Source organism: Vipera berus (genome assembly GCF_964194415.1).
Source record: "Vipera berus genome assembly, chromosome: 8".
Taxonomy (NCBI): domain Eukaryota; kingdom Metazoa; phylum Chordata; class Lepidosauria; order Squamata; family Viperidae; genus Vipera; species Vipera berus.
The window spans coordinates 18,775,340-18,794,325 of record NC_138211.1 but is presented as its reverse complement, the minus strand read 5'-3'; the positions used below and the strand labels follow the sequence as shown (position 1 = coordinate 18,794,325).

The following is an 18,986-nucleotide window of genomic DNA, read 5'->3' as shown; positions in this document are numbered from 1 at the left end:
TGGACCAGAGGAATGCTGTAGATATAATTTACTTGGACTTCAGTAAGGCATTTGATAAAGTAGATCACAACCTACTACTTGATAAGATAGAAAAATGTGGGTTAGATAGCATCACCACCAGATGGATTCGTACCTGGCTGACAGGCCGTACTCAGCGTGTGGTCCTCAATGGAACTGCATCTACATGGAAGGAAGTGTGTAGTGGGGTGCCCCAGGGCTCTGTTCTGGGCCCAGTGCTCTTCAATATCTTCATTAATGATTTGGATGAGGGGATAGATGGGGAACTCATCAAATTTGCAGACTACACCAAGCTGGCAGGAATAGCCAATACTCCAGAAGATAGGATTAAAATACAGGAGGATCTGGACAGACTTGAACACTGGGCGCTATCTAACAAAATGAAATTCAATGGTGAAAAAAGTAAGGTTCTACATTTAGGCAGGAAAAATCAAATGCACAGGTATAGTATAGGTGGTACCTTGCTCAATAGTAGTAACTGTGAGAGGGATCTCGGAGTCCTAGTAGACAATCACTTCAATATGAGCCAGCAGTGTGCTGCAGCTGCCAAAAAAGCCAACACAGTGCTAGGCTGCATTAACAGAGGGATAGAATCAAGATCACATGAAGTATTAATACCACTTTACAATGCCTTGGTAAGGCCATACTTGGAATACTGCATCCAGTTTTGGTCACCACAATGTAAAAAAGATGTTGAGACTCTAGAAAGAGTACAGAGAAGAGCAACAAAGATGATTAGAGGACTGGAGGCTAAAACATATAAGGCAGGGCTTTTCAACCTTTTCACCAATTGTACCACTTTTAGGATATGGCAATATTTATTTATTTATTTATTTATTTATTTATTCACATTTATATACCGCCCTATTCCCTGAGGACTCAGGGCGGTTTACAGGAAATTAAAAAATCCACCATACAAAAGTTAAAAAACCAAATTAAAAAATATTAAATTGACCCTGTATACTTAAAACCCCAATTAAAATTTCTCCTCAGCCTGGGCCCGAGAGCTCAAAGAGCCAGGTCTTCAGGCCCCGGCGGAATGATCGGAGGTCGGGGGCAGTCCTCAGCTCCACCGGCAGCTGGTTCCAGAGGGCAGGCGCTCCCACTGAGAAGGCCCTATCCCTGGGTGTCACCCGCCGGCAATCTCTCACCGGCGGCACCCTGAGCAGACCCTCCCTGTGGGAGCGCACTGGGCGAAGGGCGTTTGATGCCGGCAGCAGGTGTTCCCTCAAATAGCCCGGACCCAGGCCATGTAGGGCTTTATAGGTAATAACCAGCACCTTGAATTTCACCCGGAGGGCAACCGGAAGCCAATGCAGCTCACGGAGTAGAGGTGTTACATGGGAGTATCGGGAGACCCCCATTACAACTCGCGCGGCCGCATTCTGCACCAGTTGAAGCCTCCGAGTGGTCTTCAAGGGCAGCCCCATGTAGAGAGCGTTACAGTAGTCCAGACGGGAGGTAACAAGCGCATGAGTAACTGTGCGTAGGGCACATCTAGCAAGGTGTCAAAAACTTGATGACACCCTCCCCCTCCTGCTGCCAAAACAAACCTGTTCAAAGTTGCAATTGCACTGAAATGACTTAAGACCATTTTTCACACTTATGACCATTGCAGCATGACCAGGGTCACTCTTGGAAAAGGCAACCCAAATAGTAATGCAGTATCCACGTTTTGTATTTTAGGTGGCATTATCACAAGATGTTGCTCTTCTTGTATATCATTTGCAAAGTGTGAGCTGTTACCTTTGGAGCTCTTTTCTAGAACTCTGGAAAAACAGAATCTACCTGTATTGTGAATTTCTAAAGCAGGGTCAGGATTCTGACCTTCAACAAAGAGGCCCTGCTGCTAAAACACTTGATGGAAGATTATTTTTAGCTGTTTTGCTGCTGAATCATACAGCTCTTCTGAGAATTTTATGCCAAATTCTCAAAGCAGTTTTATGAGAGTTTATTGTTTCCTAGTTGACCTGATCATCCACCATATGGCTCATCCCTTGGATTTCAAATGAATGTTGATTCACACCATTCAATCTGTAAAGAAGCATTTTACTCTTCCATATCTCTTATTATTTGTATATCAGTAAAGGCAGGAGGTAAAAATCCTAGGGTGGCTCTTCCACCATAAATAGAAAAATCAAAAAGTATTGAAACCCCTACTTGAAAAATTCTGCTGCGACAGAGAAGACATGATTCCTGGGTCCCAGAAATTGCTTAAAAGAAGGAACCTAAAGTCCCTACTTCATTTGTTACATTCAGGAACAGTCAAATTTACTAGATGGGAGGGACACGTAATCAACATTGCACTGCAAATTGTATGTAATCTTACACACACACACACACACACACACAAATGCTGCATGAAGATAATTTATGAGATCAATCTAGAAGAAGCAGCAAACTGAGATCCTCAATTCTTTCATTCCAGTCATGGAAGAACTGTTAGTGGTATTAAAGAGAAGCATGTGGTTCAATAACTTGAAGGTTTATCGAGATTTCTGAGCCATTCTTTTTACTTTAATCCCTCGTAGGGCAACCTACAGACTACAGATTAAATCCTTTTGCTTAAAAGCAGAGGCTAGTAAGTGAAATGTAGTAAGGGCAAACAAAGTTAATGGGAGAAACTGGATTTGCTTAACAACTGTGTGTTTCACTTAACAATTGCAGTGATTTGCTTAACAACAGTGGCAAAAAGGTCAATCAACAGAGTGCTATTCACTTAAGAACTGCCTTGCTTGGCAGTAGAAATTCTGTTCCCAATTACGGTATGTTGTACGTTTGAGGAGTACCTATACCCCATAGTTATATACTGTCCTCTTTATTTATTCAGCTTATATACAAAGTATGTTGGACTAGGAAAAAACAGAATGTGAAATTGAAATTTGCTGATAGTGCTACTTCAGTGGCAGGAAATGGAGAAGATTTAAGAAATCTCTTGTTGGAGATGAAAGAAGAGATTGTAAAAAATATTCTGCTATTCTTTTTTTTTAAAAAAAACTAAAATTATATCAACAAGAAATGTGGGCATTTGAGAAGAGGCTGACAGAAAACAAGATGGCTAAACACTTTCACACAAGCATAAAACAGCAAGAAATCAAGAAGCAACTAAGTGACAGTGCTGACAAAATGATGTCCATCAAGCCACAAAGAATCAGAAGTGACCGAACTAAAAAAATAACAAATCTGATGTACTAACACAATCTAATGATCCCATTTAGAAGAAATATTGTATTTTAGGTTATTCCAGTGGATTATCTTAAATATTTCTTTTGTAGTATCTCTACTGTGATTTTCTAATACTTTCTTTTCTTTTAAGTCTTTCTGCTTGCTGGTCTGTTGTTTTTTTACATGAGTTGCAAAAGTTTTTTTAATTAATTTTTTAATTTTAATTCCATTTATATCCCGCCCTTCTCCGAAGACTCAGGGCGGCTTACAAGCTTAGCAGTGCAGCATTTGCACAGATATAAAAGTGCAGCATTTGCACAGATATTATATGCAAAGTTTTATTTATGTGAAGAGATTAGACAACAATTTGTTTGTAGTGGTATAAGGTTTCCTGCCTGAGCAGGGGTTGGACTAGAAGACCTCTAAGGTCACTTCCAACTCTGTTATTCTGAATTACCTATTTTTTAAAAACTCCATCGCGAAAGCAACATTTGAAGAAGTGGTGCCATTTATTTATTGGCCAGATTTAGATCCTTTTTTCCATTCATAACACAAGGTGATCTGCATAGTATTCCCTCCTCAGTTTTCCCCTACAGCCATCTTCCTACCAAGTAGATTGGTTTGAGAGAGAAATGGATTCCAGAATTACCAAAACAGCTTCCATGGCCGAGGATGAATTTGAATCAGAATCTCCTTGATTTTTAGTTGAACCCCCTGGTTTTGAAAAAAAAAACACCCTTCTTTATCATGTCTTCCGGTATTTGAGGGGCTATCACAGAGAAGCACTCAAGCATTAAACAAGAAGTAACAGGTGGTAAATCATTAACGAGAGAAGCAACCTAGAACTAAGGAGAAATGTCCTGACAGTGAGAACAATTAATCAGTGGAACACTTTTTTCTCCCAGAGTTGTGGGTGCTGCATCTCTGGATATTTTTCAAGAAACAATCCCCCCTCAAAAGTAATGCCGATCTTGCCTAATTGTACAACTAGGTAGCCATCATTGTGCAATCTTGCGAATATAAATTATATTGTGATGAATGTTTAGTATAGGGTTTTTTTTCCCGATTTAGTGCTCCATTATGCTGGCTGAACATGGTTGGAATTTAGTCTGATGCTTCTGAAGAATATTTTAGGAATTAATATTCATTTTGAGCCGAGTATATCCAGTTACTAATATATAATGCTATCTGGCTTCCTCTAAAATTCATAAATGTATGCATTTCTATACTTTCATTCCATTCCTTCTAGTGAAAATGAAATTAAAGCTAAGTTCTTTTCATGTTTTTAGTATTCACCAGAGCCTAGGAATCCCATTTTATACAAAATAAACCGAATCTCTCAAGGGTAGTCTCCGAGAGCCTTCCTTAAACTAAAATTCAAATGACCAGAAGAGGGCACTCAACTCTGGACTGTGTTGGTTTTTAATTTAAATACTTGGTTAAATCAGTGGCAAATGGAAAGAGGAAAGTGACAGTTAAGGAAGTTTAAAGGCAAAAAAAAATAGTTGAAGAATCACAGCAATTATCTTTCATAAACCTCTTAATAAGAAATCCTGTGAGTTTGATTTTTTTGCAGCAGGAGCATCTGTATGCATTTGTATCTATTTTTTGATAATGTGAGTTGGCACACTCAGCAGCTGAGAGTAAATCAAATAAATGAATATCAGTTGAAGTGACATCAGCTGATTAGAGAAAGGATTTTTTTAAAAAAAACAGTTATTTACTCCTCAGTGACAAATGTCATATATACTGTATTATAGCAAGTTTATTTAGTGAAGTATAGTATCCTAATTCTGTGTAGAATTAGATGGAGAGATTTTATTTGACTTAAAAATAATTAAGGAATATGTGATAAACAAGTATTAGAGAAGTAAATACGTATCTCAACTTTTTTTGTTTTTTCTTATACCCAGAGTGCTTTCTGTCAACCTGGGATAAGATGTTCTATTATATACCTACTATTTTCTTCCTAGCAAACAATGACTGCTGCCTGCATTGGAAGGTCTTATATTTGATTGGAAGGCCTCAGTATTTATTATGTTGCTTTGTTTTATGTCGATATGCTAAAGTGGTCAACAAAGGAAAAACTAGATATATCCAACAACATTAAAGGATCAATAAAAAAAACCCAAAACTGATAGAGAAATTTAAAAAAAAGGAAAAGTGCTTAGAAATTATTTTATAAACTGAACTCTATTTTATAAAAGAACTCGAAATACATTGATTATATTACTTAAAAATCATTTTCCATGCCTATTTGATTAAAACAAACTTAATCCAAATAACGCCAAGATCCCATATCAGCAACAGAGGCTGCAGATCAGATGTAGATTTCTTCTTTCAGAGTTTTCTAGTAATTCTTTTAATCCATGTATCAGAAAAATCCACCACTTTCATTTTAAACTACTTATACACGAGAGTGAAAACACACACCTTTAGCATATGTGCAGCGGTTGATCCAGAACCACATTAACACTCCTTTTGATATCAACCCCAAGCCTGCTAATAACATAACTGTATGAATATGAATAGATTGCTGAAGCTATGATGGCATGTATATACTGACAAAGAATATAATTTATATCCAGAGTTTGATGGTCATCTTCATTTGAAGTGATTGCTTCAGATACTGTTTGACCTGACTTCATAGCTTAGCTTTTAATGCACTAGGTGCTGTATATATGTGCTAAAGAGCCTTGGTGGAGCAGTGGGCTAATGCCTCCTTAAGTAACACCAGCTGCCTGCAATTAGTGCAGGTTCGAGTCCCACCAGGCTCAAGGTTGACTCAGCCTTCCATCCTTCTGAGGTAGGTAAAATGAGGACCCAGATTGTTGGGGGCAATTAAGCTGACTTTGTAATAATGCTGCTTGGGGTGTGTGTGTATGAAAGCCCTAATAAGCAGGCATATACATAGAATGAAGGCTACTGCTAAGCTTGTAAGCCGCCCTGAGTCTTCGGAGAAGGGCGAGATATAAATGGAATTAAAATAGATAAAATAAAATAAATAAATGTATTACAATAGCAGTTTCCAGGCTGGAAAAAGTGGAGCTCTATCATAGGATTGCTTCAAAAGCAAACTCAGGAAATATTAGGAAATACCTGTAAATTGAAACCACTACTTTGAAAATTAGGATATGCTCAAATATGATATATGCATAAACCTATTTGTTAATTTTGCTCAGTGAGAAAATTTGATAAAAACCCTTATCAGTATGAGAACCTGCTACTTTTATGGGACTGTTACAAACCTTCAGACTCTTGAGCCTAATGGGTATATTTAAAATTTTGAGAAAAATCATGGGTATTCTCCCCAAATGACTGCCAAAGTGCTATGACCAGATTCCTCTTTTCCAGCTGGAAATTGGATGAAACAAAGAAGAATAGCTTATCCAGGAATCTAATTATATTGCAGAGTTGAAGCTTGATTTCCAAACCACTTTTTAAAATTTGCCGTTCTGTCTTCCAACATCCATGACACGGATTAATTGATGAGGTGTAGAGACAAGTAATTAGGCCAAGAATTTGACTAAAAGAATGAGATGAAATAATCAAATCACATGTTGGCACTATGAAGCCCAATAATAAACACATTTTACCAAAGAAAATTTTTGATTTTCATACAAATATGCATTGACAAAATATCCACTCACCAAAGCCAACAGCTTACACGTACATATACAGCTGCACAAAATAAATATATAATTAATAAAGAGAAGTAACAGATAATTGCAGACAGACCAAGCTCCTCACCACCCCCATTAATCCTCAAGTTGTAGGCAGATACTACTCACAGATTACTTTTTAATTTTCTGCAGATGGCTGGGTACACTTCGAATGACATGGTAAACTGCAGCTGCTTAATGGCTGGTGTTTGAAGCTGGAATTTTACTTTGCATCAAGCTACATTACCAGTTCAAGAAGTATATATACTCATAAAGCCATGCACTAAAAGGGGAGAAAACCTGGTGGGTGCTAAAATTCATTAGCATCATATTAGACACTCCCTAATAAATACAGAAATATACAAAGTTCTCAGATGTTTAAGATTCCAGCATTTAAGATTCCCCAAGAGAATCGGGGGGGGGGGGGAAATCTAAAATGTTATAATCAAAAAGAAATTATATTTTTCTTTTATGTTTAGTTCTCAGGGTCAGACATAGTCACTTTCTTATTATTAGTATCTTATTATTATACTAAATGTGAAATGCTGTATGAATTTAATATAAGGCAGACTTTCTTGCTGTACAAGCATAGTGCTTTAAGCAGTTGTTAGGACTGGCTAGTAAAGTTCATTAAAAATGCAGTTCACCACAAACTATAACTGTAAAGCTTATTTCATCCTAATTTTGGGGTGCCTGCAGGTATTTCCTCTATATAACTCAATATTCCTGCCAGTCCAATGAGGTGTGGAGAATTTAAAGGTTCCTAGGCATTGAGAAGAAATGCAGTGATTGTCCAAGCATCCCTCCAAAATTAGTCTTTGCCTAAACTTACCAGCTGGCTTCTCAGTAGGGGTTACCAGTTGGCTGGTCTTGTCTTTTGAATTAAATGAATGGAACTGCAAGATGAGTGTGTTTAGCAGCATAATCAAAAGTCCCTAAAACTCTGTGGCTATTGTTAACAGCAAAAAGGATTCCCGCCTACTGCCACTAGGACATCATTAATCTTGGCAGAAAACCTTTAGGACCCCTTTCACCAAGAAGAGCCCCAGTTAATAAGGCAGATAAATTATAAGATACAAACTCTGCTGATATCAGTACAAAAAGATGGCTCTAATTTTTCTCAGTCTTTCTGCCATATATTAAATTAGAATATCATGGCCTGCAAAGCCATTCATTCCATAATGTTGGGTCCTGTATTTCCACAATATTGGAGCCTTTATGCTTAATAAAGTGGCCTTGAATTTAGGCAGTCAGATGCACGCTAACACTGTCTACAAAAAAATCTGAACTACTAATGGTCAAGGTAAAATGGTTGTATATAAGAGTCAATGGAATTCAAGGTGGACTGGGCTTAGATCTCTTGTGGGTGCGAAGGGACTCAAGATTAATGATGTGCTTGACCCCTCCCTCAGGCTCAGCCTGGTCATCTCCTACAAATAGGTCCATACTGAACTGGAATATCAAAGTCATAGGAGAAAGTTGGTGCAACATGAGCTAACAGAATGCAACTGGATTGGGGCGTGACTGTAAACCTTATTCAAGTCCCATGTGCTGACATATTCATTCCACATCCTTACCCTGCTGCTTCTCCCTGGCAGGGCAGAGGGGTATGCCAAACCAGTAGCTTGTCCTCTGGAGATTCTGACATATTCAGCCATTCAAACTTCTCCCATAGTGCAAAGTGAAGAAGATAATGAAAGAGCCATATCCTTCCACTGTCACCTTTTCTTCTCTCACAAGTTTATTTATTTATTTATTTATTTATTTGTTTTTATAAACCGCCCTTCTCCCGAGGGACTCGGGGCGGTGTACAGAATAAGGTAGGCATACAGAATGAACAATAGTGAAAACAAACAATAGTAAAATACAAGCTGGGACCCCAATGATTAGAGCTGTCAGGCCAGGCCAGACTGCTGGAACAGATAAGTTGAAGGTAAACATCTGCAACTTGGAGCTTTCTCTCTTTGGATAGGCTTTCTGATTTAGATTTAGATTTCCCAGGATGTTTTCTAAATCATTCTAGTAGATTCTGTAAGTACATATATTTCTCTGCTATAGAAAGAGGCCTCCAGCTCATGGTGAGAGGCAATAGTTATAAAGAGGAGTGTAGTGACTACACTGGCCCACATTATTCCTCATTCTGTAAGTAATTTGCACTCAAAATAAGATTAGAGTCTCAAAAATAACAAGGTGTTATTGTTATAAACAGCACTGCAATTGTTGGGAATTGTTGGGAAGAGATAATGTGAGTGTGTATATGTAAAGTGTGTGTGTGTGTGTGTGTGTGTGTGTGTGTGTGTGTGTAATGGCAGGGTATAAGATGCAGGCAGGAACAACATACACTGGACAGCACAATCACATAGCTGGTGTTGTGTGCATGAACATCTGCACAATGTATGGATTAGACCCTCCCAAGTCCAGATTGGAGGTCCCACAGAAGATTGTGAAGGATAAAAGGGCTAATATTCTGTGGGACTTCCAAATCCAGACAGACAGGCAGGTAGGTACTAGAAGACATCAGGGTAGTAGACAAGACCAGAAGACAATGGTGATAAGTGCCAAGTGACAGCAACATGATGGTGATAAGTGCCAAGTGACAGGAATATGAGAAGCTGGAGAAATGCCAGAGCCTGAAGGAGGAACTAGAGAGGATGAGGAAAGTGAAGGCCAAAGTAGTCCCAGTAGTGGTAGGAGCATTTGAGGATGGGACTCCTAAGCTGGAAGAATGCTGCAACATACCCCAGGAATGACTTCAGAGCTCTCTGTCCTGAAGAGTGCATTGTTAGGGTACAGCTAAGATATAGCAAAAATCCTTGAACCCTCAGGCCTCTGGTAGAGGATCTGAAATTGAGAGAGACACATATCACCCATAGTAATTAAATGATAGATGATAGATAGATAGATAGATAGATAGATAGATAGATAGATAGATAGATAGATAGATAGATAGATAGATAGATAGATGATAGATAGATAGATGTTGTTGTTAGTTGCAAAGTCGTGTCCGACTCATCGTGACCCTATGGACAACATTCCTCCAGGCCTTCCTGTCCTCTACCATCTTCTGGAGTCCATTTAAGCTCACACCTACTGCTTCAGTGACTCCATCCAGCCACCTCATTCTCTGTCGTCCCCTTCTTCTATTGCCCTCAAAGATAGATAGATAGATAGATAGATAGATAGATAGATAGATAGATAGATAGATAGATAGATAGATAGATAGATAGATAGATAGATAGATAGATAGATAGATAGATAGATAGATAGATAGTTTGGGCAAAGTAGTATGGCCCCCCAGTATGTTTCACTGTCTCCATCTGGTCAGGAAAAGAGCAGCAAGGCAAGAGTGGAGGTTTGCTGTATATTTTCAGCTTCTCGGGATAAGCAAAAGCTTCAATAAGAGCAAGAAACTATGATATAATTCTGCAGGAAATGAGCTGCAGACATGGACTAAGCCAAGTGTGAAGTCCCTCATTGTTCCAATGCAGCATGGATTTTAGCATTTCTCACCCATTGTGGTTGTCTTTTCCACCCTCTTTCCCTTCCCCTTGTTGGTAGTTAGTGTTGGTGAGTCATCAACACACAAGATTAGTGAGTGTGCTGCCCAGTTTGTATTTAACCCATAAAGGCTGCAATGTATTCATAAACCATTTTCAATCTCTACTTATGGTGGGAGGATAGGGGGGGAAAGATAAGAGTTTATTGGATATTTATTTCATCCAACAGGGTGGGTTTCATAGTTTACTCCAGTTTTGGTTTTGTTCATTAAAGCAATGAAATGACCTCTGAAGTTGCCAGTTGGAAACATCTGTTTCCACAGTCATCGTTTTCAACTGCAAGTGTCTTCCTCTTCACCCTTATTCAACTTCTTATTCTCTTCTGAGAATAACTGTTGCTGTCCCCTTTTCAAATAATACATTACTAATCCTGAGGACAAAGATTTTGCTTTCTTATAAACATATGAATCAGCTAAAACATGGGTCTCTGAATTCTTGCTAGGGTTTTCCAGTGAAATATACTACAAGGAATAATCTTCCAGAATTATATAGCTCACAAAAAGGTTAGAATCAGTCAAATATTTAACATGTAAAGATTTGTCTGTCTATCTTGCCCAACATGGTGGCGATAATCGAAGAGCCAGGGGGTATTGTGTAGTTTTGTCATCTCCATCCCTCACAAGGTCCCCAGCTAAAATGTAGAACTCATCTCCCTAATGCTAGACATCTCACTTCCTTTTCCCCTTTCCATTTATTCAAAGTCCACCTGGGAAAGATTGGGGAGAGACCGAGAGTGTTCCCAGAGTAGAAAGGTTTCTGTCCACTGCAGAGCATAACATATACGCACATTTAGTAATTCAGACCGTTGTTCTAATATCAACCCTAGTTGCAAATGGAGATTATCAATAGTAAGCTAAAGCTGTGTCCAACCATTTCTTGGGTGTCATTTAGAACTGGACAGAATTTCGATCTAACTCAACATGTTACACAGAAGACAGAATACTAAGCTGCTAGAACAGTGGTGGCGAACCTTTTAGAGACTGAGTGCCCAAACTGCAACCCCCAAACCCACTTATGTATTGTCAGGTGCCGAGTGGGTGTGGCCAATTGGGTGGGTGTGGCCCATTGGGTGGGCATGGCTGCAGTGGTAACGGCAGACTGGGTGGGACTAAAAAGTTCAATCAATCAATTCTAACTTTGCGAGATCTTTTTTTTCCCCCACAAGAAGTTGAAATTGATTGATTGAAACATTTTTTTGCACATGGCTGAGGCCTAAAGTGAAAAGGTTTTATAAAACCCAGCTGAAGGCCTAGGACTGGGATGATGGCACGCATGCCCACAGAGAGAGCTCTGCATGCCACCTGTGGCACGCATGCCATAGGTTCATCACCATGGTGCTAGAATATTTACTAGGTTTAGCCAACCCAGAATCTCTTTTTCTTATCATTAATCAAACAGGGTCATACTACTTCCAACTTCTAAGCGTCTAAGGTAGGTATAAAGGTAAAGGTAAGGGTTTCCCCCGCACATGCGTGCTAGCATTGTGACCACACTAGGCTACGATCAGGATACAGTATTGAAGACAGGCAATTGCAAAAGTGGATTTGATCCGGACAATTCTTCTCTTTTTCAGAGAAGAATTGGGTGCCTTAAACCTGTGCAAAGGTATCTCAAACCCCTGCAAGAAGAGATGCATTTTGCCCATTGACCTTCCTAGAGTTTTAAGAACAGCTGAAAAAAATGGATTCAACCAATTTGGTGACCACGCTGGAGGACACAGCAAGGCTAAGACATGAGATATAATTCTGCAGGAAATAAGCCTCATCTCTGTGTAGACAGCTAAAAGGCCACACTGATAGTGAGCATATTAAACTGAACCTCAGCTAAAGTTTCAAATGCCTAAAGACAGTTTCATCATTCTTTTAGTATGTGATACTGCATGAGGTTCATTTGTGATTAGGATTTCCAATGAAATATTCAGACAAACCGTCTCTTGGCGACATCACATTGAGTGCTGTTGATAATATTTGAATTTGCTGCACATTGCCTCTTTCTTAATGTCTGACTTTGCCCAAGACATTTAACTTGGCTATTGAATTAAACCATTTTTTGGATTTATAAACTATGTTAACCATAAAGTAATCAACAGGACTGAGTTTGTGCAGTACAAGAAAAGCTCCTAAGCAAGGTTAAAACTAACCATGCCAGCATATTGTACAAATGCATCTGCAAGCTGTTTAACTAACTAACCTGATTAAGCATGTTGTGCAAACCAGACTTTCTGTATGTGCTGTTCCTAGAACTTTAAAGACCAGTTACAAAACAAATCATTGTTCTAAGTCAAATTTGTTTCCTCCAAAAGAAATGGCCAGCCCCTTGGAAAAACATGAATGACCTGGCATTCCACAACTTGTACTCTCCCAATCAGAGCAGCCTCTCAAGTTCCATGATTGCACTTCCCTAGGGTTTATACAGATGTCACTTTATGCGTACAGGGGTCAGGAAGCGCAATCTGCTGTAGAGTTTCTCCTTTACAGTAGTGAAACTGCAGCAGCACGTTAAACTTCAGCCTCTTTCCTCTTGAAGACTATTGACTCCCAAACCTCTGAGCAGGTATGAGCTTGCTCTTCAGCTGGTTCTTCCTTTAAGTCGGCTGCATCACCCCTTGTTCTCTAATGGATCTATTGCCCTGGAGGCAGTTGATGAAGCAACTGCAGTTGGCTAATGCTTTTGCAAGAGCTGCAGGGTCACTTTCTGATGTTTATTAAACACTTAAGATTTGAATTTAGATAAAACAGGTAGCCTTCCCAGCTGAATGACAATTGCAGCATTACAAGGCAACATGGGCGAGTCCAGGTGGGGCCCTAGCAATCCAACAGTTCCTACCAAACTGATCCTCCATTTCCATCTTAATCCTGTGTCACGGCTGTATCAAATCTCTTTCATTCCCGGAATACATACATTGCTTTGATGGCAGTTTCTGTCCCATTGTCTCTAGGTTTGAGACGGCAGGCTAGCTTAAGAAGCCTGGGAAAAAGCTACTCGCAGACTCCGTGTATTCTTTAGCAGAGAAAGAGAAACAGCCAGAGGGTGGAGGAATCATGCCACTAATTGCTAGCACATAGTGTCTTAGGTAAAGTAACACCTTTACAGGGACTAAACAAGAAGCTACAGAATGCACAGTAAACTTTGTAAAGTTCTTCTCCACCTACAGATTATGTTAAACAGAAACAATAGGGACATGGGTGCTGGGGTAGTGAGAGGTGAAAACCTCCAGTATGAGCCATTTTATGTAGAAAACGTAGAATTAAATTTGTTTTGCATCAGATTCATGAGATAGATGTAGGCTTTTGGTAGGAAGAATCGTGTGTGATATCAGTTAATGGGCCTCTTACGTTTAGACCTTAATGGTGAATCAATTTACTCTTTATTTATTACTTCTGTAGCAAAAGAAATGGTGTAAAATACTTCTGAGATTGAGTAAGGATGTTTTGACTATTTTCAGTTCTATTTAGGACACTAAATAGAGCATGGAAACATTTCAGTTTTCAAGTCTAGAGCTCACAATGAACGGACAGCCAATCAAAGCTTGTTCTTTTTGGTTATTCATTGAGGACAGAGACTTATCAGCCAACCTGGATCCATATCAAAACATGTTTCCTTCCTCCTCCCCTACCCCAAAGTAAAAGAAAGATACAACTAATATTCCAATGTTAATCTCTTCACCATAGAGCCTTGGTGGAGCAGTGGGCTAATGCCTCCTTAAGTAACACCAGCTGCCTGCAATTAGTGCAGGTTCGAGTCCCACCAGGCTCAAGGTTGACTCAGCCTTCCATCCTTCCGAGGTAGGTAAAATGAGGACCCAGATTGTTGGGGGCAATTAAGCTGACTTTGTAATAATGCCGCTTGGGGTGTGTGTGTGTGAAAGCCCTAATAAGCAGGCATATACATAGAATGAAGGTTACTGCTAAGCTTGTAAGCCGCCCTGAGTCTTCGGAGAAGGGCGGGATATAAATGGAATTTAAAAAATAATAATGGGAAATCTCTATTGCTTTTCAGAATCTGAATACTGATGTGCTGGGAATTCAACATTTCCTTCATCAGGCCAACAGGCCAGGGATTAGTGTGTCTGTGGAGCCCCTGTCATAATTTTCATGGTTATAGCTGATTTTAATGTGGGCTGTTGCATTTATTTTTAACTATTTTAATCGTATATTTCAATATTATACTATAAATCACTCGGGGTCTATTGGAGTGGGTGGTCATAATGTAAATAAATAAATCACACTACTAAAAGTTAGAAAATGGGGCAAATCAAGAACTCCCTCCAGTAAGAGCATAGCTTCAAACACAAAACAGTGATCTGTTGTGTTTCCAAAGTGTCCTTCATGGTCTTGACACAACATTCCCCATCCAGTAATAAAGAGATGTATCAGAACTGCTCACAGCTGTAGCTTCTTGGGTCAAACACCGTTTGATCAACAAGGAATCTATTTTGCTCCACAACTGGCACATTATCTCCAGGTTAAGCTGTAAGCAGGGCATGCTGGAAAACAATTGCAAAAAGAGGGCACTGTTTTTATCCAGAAATTATGGGAAATATAATTCTGCATTACAGCCTTCCTGGTGTCCTCTTGTTAGGTCAAATTGCAACTTCCAGAACTCCCAAAAAAGCACGAAAGGACAGCAAGTTTGAGAAAACTGTTATCCTAAGGGTACTTTGGTGTGATCCTTCTGTCTCTGCTTAGATATTCATGAACAGCCAAAGAAGGAGTATATATTCAGAATAAAAACATAACCTCAGTAAAAAAAAATAACCTATACTATATCTGTGTCTTGTTATGCTAGCATGTCAAACTCAGAAAGTATTATTCTCTGCCGAAGTTAGAAGAGAAGCTCTTGTGTCTGTAGTATCAGACCTGGACTGGAAGAAAGATGCCATTGTTAGTGCTTCTGTTCCATTTACTTTTGACTTAGAAACACATGTGGACACACGCATATATATTCATGCTGCCACCACAGTATAAATTCTTCACAGCATGTAGCAGCAAAGATTTCCTGTACAGGTTAAGAGACATGAAACTCATTCAATTCTCGTTTCTTAGGGCTGTAAATTCAGTTTTCCTTTGGTTCTCAGGTCACAACATTCAAAGTTTGCAGAAAGTCTTCCTTTTAAAAATTTATGTTTGTCCTATTTTCTCATGGACAGTCAAAAAAAAAACACAACAGCAGCAGTTTGAAATCTAGCAGAAAGATATTGCCGTAGAAACACCTGGACACATATGGATGTGTGGGCTCAACTGAGTTTTAGAACAGTAACAAAATATGCCGTACGTAAGGATGTAAGTTTAGATTCTAACATAGAGAAGAGTTATCAAAAGGGAGGAACTAATCATCAACAAATAGGCTTTGGAACAATAAGAAACAGTGAGCACTGAGAGTTTAATCACATGAAATTGACGGTTGCAGAAAGGAGAAGTCTCTTATTCTCTCCACCAACACAGTGCTACGGATCTGCAGGGATTTCCTGGATGGCTTGAAATGGAAAACTACGAGAAACTTTTCTTCAGAACTCACATTTTAAGTCATAGGATTTAAAATAGGATAAAATTAAGCATCTTGTAATATTGAATGGATCCTTGGATTTGGATGGCTTTGAATTGACATTTATTCCAACTTCATTTTGAGGGAGCTGGGAAGCTCTCCTTTGCCGTGTTGGTAGTAGCAAGCAGGCATCTCCAAGGAGTTTATTATCCTTGCTTCAAACAAAGCCCAGTTGAATCTGTTTTTATTCATGCTTTAAGCAAAAGATGATTAAGTCAGTCTATAAATAATTAAAATAGAATGAAATGCAATAATAATAATAATAATAATAATAATAATAATAATAATAATAATAATAATAATAATAATAATAATAATAATAATAATATTTGCTCTGGGACTTCAGAATTCAAACAGACAAGAACCTGCAACATAACACCCTGGACTTAACAATTGTTGATAAGAAAGACAAAAAAGTCTGGATAGTGGACGTGGCAGTACCTGGAGACAGCAGAATAGACGAGAAATAACTGGAGAAGATAACAAAATACAAAGACCTACAAATAGAAGTAGAAAGACTGTGGCAAAGGCAAGCAAGGGTAGTACCAATAGGAATAGGCACCTTGGGTGCAATCCCAAAACAACTGGAGCACCACTTGAACACCATCGGCATTGACAAATTCACCATTAGTCAATGGCAAAAGGCAGCCTTACTAGGAACTGCTTCCATCCTGCAACGATATCTATAATACCATCAAACATCCACATCTGCCTATCCCAGGTCCTTCGTAAGGACTTGATAGGTAGACAAAAATGCCAAATCCAGTCTGAACATCTGGCTGACTGTGCGATGATCAATAATAATAATACATCACCATCAGTCAGTTGCAAAAGGCAGCCTTACTCAGAACAATTGGCATTCTGCAACAATACCTTTAACACCATCGGGATTCAGTGTCTGCCTGCCCCAGGACTTTGGAAGGAACTGGATAGGTGGATAAAAATGCCAAACACAGTCTGAACATCTGTCTGTGCAATGAACAATAAATTTTTATGCCACCCAATTCCCAATGACTATGAACACTACATAGATATGGTGTATTGTAAAAATCCCTAGACACATATGCAGTATACAGATGTCCTAGGAAAATAATTGGACAAGAATGCTGAGAATTCTTTTTCATATATCTCAATTCATTTGTCACAGGGAAAATATATCTGGTCGTTTGGAGTCAATAGTGACTTGGTGGCACATAATATCTCATTGATAGAACCATACATCCACTCAAATCCTAAAACCAGAGTGAACGACAACTAAAGTTAAAAGGCCAGCATTTAAATAATCTACTGGGAATTTGTTTTCTTTCCTCTTCATAATTCTGTTGGGCCTGATGTAATCAAGACATAGGCCAAAATGTGAACATTTTATAGTGTCAGACCAGAAAGACTGGCGTGCACAGTCCAAGGATATGTATGTTGAAACATACTACACACCTATCTAGGTGAAAATGCAATTAATGGCCACAAATCAATAAAGCCTTCTTGGTTGTAACAGAGAGCATTCCAGAATATTTTGCCCTGTTAAGCATGTGTGATTCTTCTGGTTATCCTTGGCAGGAAAGTAAAAGTGTTTTGCCATCAGAAAATTGTTGTTTCATGTTGGTATTTTTTTTCCTCCTGTGGATTCAGTATCCTACAGCATTAGAGCTTGGTGTCTAAGAAGCACATTTGGGGCGGATACTACTTTTCAAACAGTTGAAACTTCAACGTTTAAAATGCATAGGAGAACAAGATTCTGATTTTAGAGATAAAAGTTGTGGTTAGAAGAAGCCAAAATGTTGTCTCAGCTATATCTTCACAGAGTTGATTTGCCTCCTTTCCAGTGTACATTTCTTTTCAGCCAAGCTCCATACATGGAAAATTTTACCAGCAAATATACAGCACATGGGAAAGAGTCACCTAATTTCCCATTGAGTAACTGCATCACGGGCCACATCACTTCTAAGAGTAAAAGGTTTTGAGATCTTTCTCTTTCCTTTGCAGGTTCCTGGAACATAAACAACTTTGTGGATCGGTTTCAGCTTGGAACACCTGTGGCTTCAACCCAGTTTATCACTAAGGATTACCGTGACTAGCAATAGAAGCACCAGCAGTACAAGCGCTATTGCTCTCAATAATTTAGCTTGCTTTCTTCCCTGTGGAGCAAATCAGATTGAATCTTTCTCTTCATTCAGCAAGCATGGGCTGGATTTTTGCATGACCAATAGGCTTTATAGAGCTGGCTATGATTTTATTTCAGGATTCATTATACTTTTTGACTGGCATTAATACAATAGCCTAGTCATCCCTAGCATTCTACTCACATATCACAGAAAATGCAGCGCATTCACTGCAGAACTTGTATGGCCTTAAAATTAAATATGTGTTCTAAATTCCTCTCATATTAGCTTGGAAGCAAAGTGACAGTATAGCCACAAATCTATAATCATTCCTTAAACAATGAAACATTGCCCCTTACCAGCTCAGATTTTTGCCGAATGTGTCTTCTGTTAAAGTTCTATCCAAGTATGATGTGTGTATACTCCCCAAGGACTTTTTTACTATTGAAAGATCCATAGCCTACTCATGACCAACAACTACAACCAGCCTTTTGTTTTAGATATTTAATTGACATCAAATACTCTTTTGTGGCACTTCCATTCATGATTTCCCTTCCCAGGCTACATATTCTTTGCAAGTATGCATCCATGTTTCACCCTTGAACTAATATCTGCCATTTATTGCAGCATTCAATTAAAAAAAGCACTTCATTCTTGCTTTCTCAAGTTTTTTTATTGCACAGTTGGGATATGGAATCTCACTGAAATTGGACATAAGCTTCATAAAATATTACAAAATATTGTAATATTTTTTTTCTGGTATCAGTGTTTTTCCTTTGAGGGAATACTGTCCCTGTACATGATTCTACACACCCTTCAGGATAGCATGCAGCACAAATGGATAAATCAGCAACAGACAACTGCAAAGTTGGAAATGTGCAGTTTAGAAATAACTTTAAAATAGAACATAGAACAGTAGAATTGTAAGGGACCTTGAAGGT

At 38.8% G+C, this 18,986-nt stretch overlaps 1 protein-coding gene across 2 annotated transcripts in view; it reads left to right on the top strand.

Moving 5' to 3' along the window:
* PEBP4 (phosphatidylethanolamine binding protein 4) overlaps positions 1–18,769 on the top strand; it is a 260,280-nt gene extending 241,511 nt beyond the window's left edge. For both annotated transcript variants that reach the window (XM_081333583.1, XM_081333582.1), the window contains exon 7: positions 17,930–18,769. In XM_081333583.1, coding sequence (XP_081189709.1) covers positions 17,930–18,021 — 92 coding nt within the window. In that variant the 3' untranslated portion in view covers positions 18,022–18,769. The remainder of the gene's footprint in view (positions 1–17,929) is intronic.
* The last annotated feature ends 217 nt before the right edge of the window (positions 18,770–18,986 follow it).